This window comes from Simochromis diagramma, unplaced genomic scaffold, assembly GCF_900408965.1.
Source record: "Simochromis diagramma unplaced genomic scaffold, fSimDia1.1 OVJJ01000705.1, whole genome shotgun sequence".
Lineage (NCBI taxonomy): Eukaryota > Metazoa > Chordata > Actinopteri > Cichliformes > Cichlidae > Simochromis > Simochromis diagramma.
The window spans coordinates 930,792-941,244 of NW_024387448.1; the positions used below are offsets into that span (position 1 = coordinate 930,792).

General features: G+C 38.7%; 1 protein-coding gene across 4 annotated transcripts in view; it reads right to left on the minus strand.

The window, feature by feature from the left end:
• trim33 (tripartite motif containing 33) overlaps nt 1-8,324 on the minus strand; it is a 30,892-nt gene extending 22,568 nt beyond the window's left edge. For 2 of the 4 annotated variants that reach the window (XM_040013742.1, XM_040013741.1), the window contains exon 1: nt 7,681-8,324. In XM_040013742.1, coding sequence (XP_039869676.1) covers nt 7,681-8,263 — 583 coding nt within the window. In that variant the 5' untranslated portion in view covers nt 8,264-8,324. The remainder of the gene's footprint in view (nt 1-7,680) is intronic. The other 2 variants (XM_040013745.1, XM_040013743.1) reach the window with 1 other exon arrangement.
• Between the last annotated feature and the right edge of the window lie 2,129 nt (nt 8,325-10,453).

Below are 10,453 nucleotides of genomic sequence, written 5' to 3' on the forward strand. Positions count from 1 at the left end.
TATTTAGGAAAAAAAATGGAAACAAGCCAAAGCAGCAGTCACCATCAAGGACAGGCCCATATCCAATTCATGACCTGGCTTATTAAGCTAAGAAAAGTCCTGTTTCAAATAAAAGGGAATAATAACCGTCCTTCAGCAGACTGTCTTATAATTTCTTTTAGGTGAATTCCTGTTGTTATTATGAATTCTTGGCACACTGGAACATCCATGCCTATTCATGGAAGCTAATTGATTTAGTGCTTGTCTGTAGAAGATTCAATCTCATCATTCTTGGCATTTTATTAGCATATTAAATCACATGGCCAGAAAACAACGACTGTTCCACTTAATCATTTTATCTGGCTTTGTTAATGGAATTACTGCTATAATCAGATGCCAACAAATAATTAGTTCAGCACTTTCCCACTTAATTTCTAAATCTAATATTAGTCACAAAATGAAACTTAAAATTAATTAGTGTAACATAATACCCCTCCTCTACCTCATAAACCTATAAATCCCCCCACCCTGCCTCAAGCCAGCTGAGGTAAAACCAGTGTAAACCGGTTTGAGCTGGTCTACACTGACTTGAACAGCATACGGCCGGTTTGTGTGAGCTCCAGCTGCATGAGTTGTTGTGTGATTGGTTGTGAGAACAGATGGACTAGAACTGTGTTGAGAAACCCACACAACCATACACAAAAGTACACACACAAAAACAAATGCACCACACTGATGTTACTTTGAACTGGACCTCAGCTCCACAACTCTATATATGCATAAACAAGTAGAAGCTTATTTTAAACTGGACAGGGCTCTCTGCTAAAAGGAAAAAAAAAAAAAATGCGAGGGGAAAATAAGGCTACAGCATGCTTAAACACACACAGGTTGATTCAACTAATTAAATTAATTATCCAAAATCCAAAATTATCCTGCAGAAGTAACTTGCATTAGTAGACAACAACAGGTTAACCACAAGTGATCCAGACAAAACAGATCCATACCAAGAAGATTAAGTCTGGGTATGAAGTAGAGGTGGGAATCACCATACATCCCACGATACGATATTATCACAATACTTAACGCACGATACGATATTATTGCGATTTTTTTTTAAATATCTGCGATATTCAGATTCTGTACATGAAGGTAAACTTTATCAATATTCATTTTATCTAATATCAAAGTCTCGCACTCAGTCTCTCATTTCAGTCAGTTTTATTGTTGACAAACTGAACGGTTTGCATTACAGTCTAGTCCAACTTAACTGAATGCAACCATCTGGTACAATTATAGCTATTCTGAACTATGCAATTTATGAAAACTATGCAGCCCATTCAGCAACTGAAGAATTTGAAAGTAAATTAAAACAAAATATAATTTTACATTAAATAAAAAACTTTTAAACTTAATTAAAATAAAACATGTCTTAAATTAAAATAAGTAAACTGTCATGTTTATTGCTGCCAAAAAAAAGTTAAACACATTTGGACAGTGAAGGAATGTCAGGATTCTTGCTCAGAAAAAGGATCAACATGCTCTGAAGTCAGACCACAAAAACTTTTTTTGTAACAAAATATCGATTTCTGCTGTCCCTGTATCGATACATTATTAGCAAACAAAATATCACGATACTACACAATATCGATTTTTTCCCCCACCCCTAGTATGAAGCAACGCTGAGCTTAAAAGTCCACATCTAACTTTGTACATCAGATAAAGCATTACTCAGTAACACCGTCAGCTACTTTTGGATATTTCGGTAATTACATCTGCAAGAAGCACTACAGCACAGTTCACAACTGTACTGCAGCCCTGACCCTCTGCCAGACTGCAGGTGCTAGCATGTTTTGGCAATGGTGCCATGCAGAGAGCATCGTCTACATGTGCACTGTCAGCAGGGGGCAGTGTTAAAAAAATATTTTGGAACAACTTTTAATGTTGGCTCGTCTTGTGGTTTTGCTCAGAAGAGCAACAGAGAACCGAGAAGTCATAATGCACCAAGAACTTCTTCGCAGTGAAATGAAACAGAGCAAGAAAAAACACAGTCCACTATAACCACTTTCTGATATGTGACTTTTGGCATTTTGGACCTCTTTAATATGAACTTTGCCATCATCATTTTTCCTGGTTGTTTATTTTGTGTTATTTATTTTGAAGACTGCACTCAAGCACATTTGCATTGGCTGCATCCATCACTCTGGAGAGCCAAACACCTACAGACACAAACATAGTTCAGGTCAATTTACCCAACAAGGGTCTGAAATTATTGGGTCTCATTACTGGGTCTGCCAGCTAACTAGTACATAGTCTGTATCGATATGAGACAACACTCCAGCACAGCCATCATCCTGTGTCCTGCCTCCTTAAAGCTGTATCCAGGCAGCTCACTCACCTAAACAGAGTATTTCCAGTAATGTGTGACCACATCTGAAACAGACCAGACTTTCTTGCTTTGTGCTGGATATGAGAGAGGAAAACTGTGGACACTATCCCAATCTGATTCTCCCAAACTTGTCTTATGTTCATGTGTGAAAAAAATTCATAATAAATTACAACAGCTATTACAGCCAACATTATAAATAAGAAGTATAAAGGTTCAGACACAAGAATGAATGAATGAATTCATCAGCATACTTATCTATTAACTTTCCCCACATTAGTGAATTTGACTTCAGAAATAAAATAAGAAGAAGACATGCCAAAACAATTACTCTTTTCTTTTACCCATTGCTTTGAATGAAACCAACCTCACCATTAAGCAAACTGGTGTTGACACTTATTACTATTGTTATTATAATAACAAATTCATAATAGATTTTGAAACTTTATGTTTAGGTTAACTGTATCAGACTGGAAGCATCTGTTTTCTTCCTGTATGTGTAATTTACTACAGCTACAGTTAAACTTGTAAAAACAAGGTGATCTGTTTTAAGCAAGTTTTGTCGTTTAACAATATCTTGTACCACCGATTCTGAACTTTTAAAATCTCTACCCCCTGCATATACTGTAACCTCTACATACAAGAGCGTTTGGACAGCATAACTACCCCTAAAAAGCAATGCCTAAATTAAAACTTTGATGTTTTATGACGTTTTTATAACAACACGCTTTTATTACAATACACTGATGTCAGCCTGCTAAATGTAAAAATAGTCATATTCATGAATCAGGCCCTGTGGGTAACCCTGCGCAAAAAAAGAGCAGATCTTAACAAATCACTGTGATAACAATAGACAACAACTGATTCATACAGATTTTGCATGACCTTTCATATGAGATAGTTTACTGATTACTTAATATGGTTTCTTGAAATATTCTTTCAAGTTCAACTTTGACCTACTGCGCAGACAATTAAGGTCAAATCCTTAGCTACTCATGTCCCCCAAGGCTTAGTATATTGTTGTGAAGTTTGAAGGCGATCCATCAAGAACACTGAGTAAGAAATTTAACCAATTTTCACATTTGGTGTGATCTTGACCCAATTTAAATAAGCTCACGCTGTTATTGGCATCTGCCATCAGACAAAATTTGAAAGTGAGTGGAAAAAAGAGGAAAACTGTATTCTTGACGGACTCACAGATGAACAAATAGAACCAATTACATACTGCTTTCCTTTGTGGGATAATAAACAAAAATAAAAAAAACAAATACTAGCTTATAGTAGACAATTTTAAACATTAATAGCAAAACTGAAATCATCTGGAAATAAACTGAACCAAATGGAACAAAAAAAAAACCAAAAAAACCCCCAAAACCTAAAAATCAAAAATCAATTAAAATTTTTTTTTAAAAAACCACTAAAGAGAGATCAGCTTTGATCTCTTTAAAAAACTGTTTTGATGCAATGTAATAACCTCAAAGTTTATAAAATATTTGGTAGTTAGTAAGAATTTTCCCTGCAACCACTGAGAGCAGAGAGTTCATTATCCATCACTGAACCTGGCTCAGTGCTGTAACCGGGGCTGAGGGGACATTTGTAATGTTTTATATATTAATATCACATGAATCAATGATTAAAATCTGGTTACTAAGAAACTTTTTACAGGATGCACCTCTTAAAGTGACAGTCGTCACTCTGAGACGTGCCTATACTGCACCACTGAACATGCACTTAAATCTCTCAATAGTTCCTCCTGTTCCGGACAGCAGAAGGAGCTAAAATAGGACCTCCCCCTAACAAAAAGGGTTCTAAGAACTGTAACCATTCCTAGTTCCTCCAATGCACAGACACAGAAATTTGTGTGTGGGGGTGTGTGTGGGGGGGGACACTTCCTCCACATGCTATAAAACCTTTTCTTAACAGAAGGTCTAAAAGGCACCATATGTTAACAAGGGGAAGCAACCCTGCTTTGTTTTCCTAAACACCAGCCCAGGTATGACTGAGTGTGGCAGCTAGAGTCACAAAAGGAACATTCAGGACTGAAAATATAGAAGTCCCACTGAACAACAGTATATTCCCTGATGAGTGATACAAAAGGCAATATTAGGGTCACTCCTAAAAACAGAACTTAGACAATGTGATATTAAAAATGACTCAAGAATTCAAGTTTGGTGACAGGTATTGTAAGAGATAAAACTGTGCTCACATAGCTAAAGATAAATGAAGAATTATATGAGTATAACTTGTAAGGTCTTTTGGATGAAGCAAGAAATACAACACTTGTCTAGCATAGACTGACAGGAAAGTGATTGGTTTAGTTATACACTCTATGGACAAAGGTATTGGACAACACTGTCGCCTTAGGTTTGAATTTAGGTGTTTCAATCCCATTACCATGTATGTGTAAACTCAAGGACCTAGCCAAGCAGTCTGGCTTTACAAGCATTTGTAAAAGAATGGGTCATTAAAAACATCACAGTGAGTTAAAGTGTGGTACTGTGTAGGGCTGCCACGATTAGTCGACTAGTCACGATTACGTCGACTATCAAAATCGTCGACGACTGATTTAATAGTCGACGCCTCGTTTGAAGCTTTGTAAGATCACAAAAGACGCAGGAATGAGTAGTAGGATTTAAGAGTGTAATAACGGACTGAAACAGAAGAGGGCAGCACTGCATGTACAAGGATGCCAGCTGCCGTTAAACTCCGAAGAAGAAAAAGAAGAAGCTGTGTCCCAGAATTCATAGCGCAGCCCAGCTCAGTTTCCAACAACAGCAGCAGCTAGTTAGTTTTAAAATTACTCTTATTATTCTTTCTGGGTCACAAAATAAACGTTTAACATATTTTCAGGCGAGAATGTAACTGTATAAACCTCAAATATCTGCTCAGTTTATCAAGACACCACATATTTTCAAAAGCGCGCCGACGTTTTCGGAGACGTCTGTTACCCACTAGCTCGATAGCTAGCCGGGGGCAAGGCTCACTAGAGCCCGTGAGAACACCGGACTCCCAGCAAATCGTTTTCAAACGCACCGCCATGTTTCGCTACTCAGGTTAAACATACATAAGTCACTTAGATAACTTAAACATGTTATTGTTTGGCTTTTTTTTTGTATTTTATTTGTTCCTGAGTAAATCGGTTTGGCTGAGATTAAAGTTATAGTTTTTACACAGCTGAATAAATGTCAAGCAGACAACTGATTATCAGAAGTGTGAGATGTTCGAGAATATACTCCAGTGTCCCATTATATTTTAGATAACAAGGAGTTTATTAAACTTCACCGAAACAATCTGTAAATTTCATTAAAATTTAATAAACTATCATCTTGTCTTTACTTTTAGTTAGCACATACCTTAAACACTTAAAGCTGTAAGCTAATGATAGTTATATAAGAGCAGATGCATGCTGGTGCAATATGCTGTACGTTTTACGTCCAATGGATGCATGATCTGATTAGTCGACTAATCCCAAAAATAATCGGTGACTAGTCGACTATCAAAATAATCGTTTGTGGCAGCCCTAGTACTGTGTGTTGATACTACCACTGCAACAGGTTAGTTTGTGACATTTCTTCCCTCCTAGACATTCCACAATCAGCTGTAAATGATATTATTGCAGAGTGGCAGGTTTTAGGAACCACGTTAACTTAACCACAAAGGGAAAGGGGAAGACTGTAAAGTTACAGAGCAGGGTCATACAGTGCTGCGGTGCAAAGAAATCGCTACTCCTAAAGATTTGAAATGGCAGACTTTTAAACCTTGTCAGGCATTAACATCAGTACAAAAACTCTGCACTGGAGCTTCACAGCAAGGGATTCCATGGCTGAGCAGCACTGTGGGTGGCTCAATAGTTTTTTTCTCCACACAGTGTATTTTGTTGCACAGTAAACCTCAGTAATTAGAGTAACTCATGGATGACCTTCAAATTCATATAAAAATCAGTCCAATCCAATAGGGTACCAGATAATCCATCCAACAAAATGTCATACAATGACAGAAAAGACACACAGTTGTTAAATTCTTGACAGCCTGTATATAGTTTGCTGTAGTAGCATGTTTACAGCTGTATACCAGCATATGGTGAGTTGTTACGGTGTTAGTCTGGGAAGACCAGCCAACCCACAGCCCTTGACAAGCTATAACATTTTTGCACCAAGGAAACTGTGTCTGAAGATTATTTCACTGCCATCCTCACATGCCGATTCGTGATTTTGGATAAAACCCAGCAGATGAAAAGCGAGTCTTGTCCATCAAGGTATCATTAGCCAGAGTCTACCAACACAAAGCCTGGTCTGCTTTCCTGTTTTCACCAAGCAGACATGGCACAGCTGCAGTTTTGATCAAAAGTCTAACTCTGCTCTCAGGATAAAGCTTTTGGTACACCAGCTGAAACGATCAGCCCTGGGGTGCTCTTGCCAAGCATCTGACAATCAGGCTTACCAAAAATCTATCAGAACCCAGGAGCCTACATTAGTCAGACTTTAGGATGTGTCCACTCTTACAGCTACAAAGGTAGCAAATATGGTGACAAGAAACACCTTCACTGCATCATTATGTTGCACCGCATTTACAGGACCTTATCTTGGAATTATGATTTTTACATCACATACTAAGTGAGCTAATCAGGGAAGATAAGGGAAAATATCATTATCAAGAGAGCTAAATACATGAAAAGATAAATTCCACACTTTGGGTTTCTAGAAATCAGAATACATGTGTATAAACATTTTCAACTCCATCTCTCTGCAGATGAATGCTTCTTTGTTACAAGTTGTAACCGAAGCCTCGATTATACTCGGATGCGGACACAGACACGGACATATGAAGACACCACGGTAGAGTAGTCATTCCTGTTATGCTTCTTATGCACAGAGTATGCAGTGGTGCATGAGAAGCAGCAGCCCACAGTTTTGTGATCAGCATCCATCCTATGTTTTAGCTGCTGTCTACTGATAAGTATAGAAAGGAGCCTGCTGAAAGGAAGCGAGACCCCTGCATAGCCGCCGCCTTCTTGTAATTCAAGCGGTTTTAATTTGTGTTGCTTACTGCTGTTTCCCATGTTTGTTACGGTGGACGTTATTAATTCGTGGCACTTAGGATTCTCGCCACGGACAGACTGACTACCTACCCAACAACAAGCTCGTCGTTTTGAAAGGTCAAGAGTCAAAATAAGCAAACAGGTGCCACATGGTCCACCTCAATCGCGATCGTTTACCCTTCCAGGTGCCGAATCCCAAACTTCCGATGAACAGCGTTAACTGAGAACAGATGAGCGACCCAAAAAGCGGCGAGGCCTGCTTACTTGGGGATAAACTCACCTATGTGCGTGTCCGTTTGTCCGTGGGGTCCAGGAACCTGTACGCTTATCTGTCTGTCTGGTTGCGGGATACATTTCAGGCAAAAGGAATGCAGACAGGGCAGAAGTTTTGGTTCACAGTCTCGGCTCTGAAGACTTTGTTTACACACTGCGCACGTATCCAGTAAATTAATAGGAGTGGATACCGGCGTGGCCGCAGAAGCCGCGGGAGGGGGGGACATTTTAGCGGCGAGTCCACCGACAGGAGCATCCCCGACAGCTTCAGCCGCAGTCGGCTCTGCATTAGTGCTACTGGTCCCAGCCGGGCTAGCGCTACCGTTGGTTTCTCCTCCCGCACCAGCAGCCCCGCTGCTGCCGCTGCTACTGCTGCTGCTGCTGCTAACGTCTCCACCTTCACTGCTGGGTGTAGGAGCCTCGTTTGCGTTCTCACGGGGCTCGCCTTCTTCGTCCCCCTTTGTATTTGTTTCTATGACTATTACTGCATTATCGGTTTTCGTCTCTGGCGGCTCGGTATCTTGAAGTGAAGGCACGGAGTCCGACTTAGCAGACGTTTCCATATCCTCTTCGCCTTTGTTATCCGCCATCTTCCTTCCTCTTAGAACCGCTGCACATCCTGCGTAACTTCTCGAATCAGGAGTACGTATGAACGTCATGACGTCGACGCCCCTTTGATTTTCTGCACACGTGATGCAATCTGGGCTCTGTGCATGAGCTGAAACACTTTCCGAAAGAAATAAAAAGGCGTTAGTAGAGAAATACTATAAAGTAAATTAACAAACAAATGTAAGTTTGTTGACAGCCGATTAAACTTTGAGCCACAAACTTTGCTAACAGTTTCTGCGTAAATATCACAATATATTACTTTTGTCCCATATCTTAGGGACAGAGAAGGAAAGAGAAGGAGAATGGGCTGTTGTTTGTAATTTGCACATCTGGTTTACATCTGGGTTTAACTGTTGTCAGGAGTTTTTATGTGGTATTAAATTAAAGTCTTTGACATATTTAAATTTCACTTAAAATTAAACATATGTAGATAAGATGTGTAAAATATATTAATGAACCCGATATATATCTATATATCTATCTATCTATCTATCTATCGATAGATAGATAGATAGATAGATAGATATAGATATATATATATACATCGGCACAGTTTGAGGATACCTCTTACTCCTACAGCTGCCGATAATCATCAGCACAACGTGAGTCAGCACAGGGAGTGCTGACTGGTTCAGAAGGCGAGTGTGGTTGGAGGCGTCCTAAACGATGCCTTGCAGCTCTTCGCAGAGCCTGCGTTTGCAATAGTGACGTCAACAGTGGTGTGGCGTGGTGCACGAGTCCACAAGAATGTATGGATTTGAGCCTTGTGGGTAACTCCACCTCCTTTACCAACGCTTTGCATCTTCTTGTTTCCCTAACTTCAGTGCAGCCCAGTTAGATTGAATTCAAATACATTTTATTAGCATCAAATTTTAAATGATCGATATTATCTATAATAATTATCTGAATAGTACTAATGTTGAAATTAACAGTGTAATGATGTATAGTATTTAAAGTGTCTGTGTGCATGCTTATGCGTGTGGATTTAGATACTGAATGCATTTGATCCTCCTCGTGTAGACCGGGTTGGTTTGTTTTTTTTCCAGATTTTTAGAGGGTTTTTTTTTTTTTTTTAACTAAATCCAAACCAACCGAGTCCAGTGCCCAGAATGAAATGTTTCTTGTGTTACTGAATGTTTTATATTAAAGGAGGGAGCAAATCTCTTTCTCAGCATTTTATTCCAATATTTTATCCATTGGTTGCCAGGATCTTCTATTTCTAGTTCAATCTGTACTGGCCAGAATCTGTCTTTTTCATTTTTTATCCGTAGTAGTAAAACAATATTCAGCCAAATCATATTCTTTCTTTCTTTTTTTCAGGGCCGAACTATTTTTTTTAATTATGTCCAGCTTTTATAGCAGTCCTTGCTCTGTAGAATTTACTAAAGACTACCTGTAAGAGAAAACATTATGAGTTTTAACACCCAGTGGGAATAGTTCCCTAAAAGTTTATTTTCTTCATCTGCATGTGGCATCTTAGTGATAGAAAGAGTGAATTTGCATAAATATAAATATATATATATATATATATATATATATATATATATATATATATATATATATACATTTTATTTGACTGTTGGAATACAGCTGAATGATTCAGCAATCACTGACACTGATGCTAAGGCTGTAGGGGTCTGATTTGTCTCCTCTCCTATGAATGTGTGAAATGAGACCTTTACACCAGATGTTAGGACAATATCCTGACTGGAGGATCTTACTGATCAGCTTCTGCATCAACTAGATGAATATCTGCAAACAAGACAGGAACATGACATCCTGCCATGTTCTGTGTTTCTGTGTTTCTGGATGTTTGCCTTTTCCATGTGCTTCCCTGCCTGTGCCTTCCTGTTTGTCAGTGTGAGTGAGTTCTGTCTCTTTTCAGTTACGTCCTGTCTTATTGTGGAAGTCATTGCCTTTGTATCTCATCTTGTGTTTCTCTTCCTGTCTTTGTTCTTAACCCACCTTTGTTATTATTTGTCAGGGCCTAATTGTGTCTACCTATTCCTTGTTATCTTCCTTGCATGTCTGTGTGTTTTTCTGTCTTTTTTAAATTTGTTTTATTTGTTGTTAGTTTTGAACTTCCTCTTAACACTTGACACCATGACGTAACATTTAACTTAGCAGTGTGTTGTAATATTCTTCTTTTTAAAATTTGATTAACATAGCTT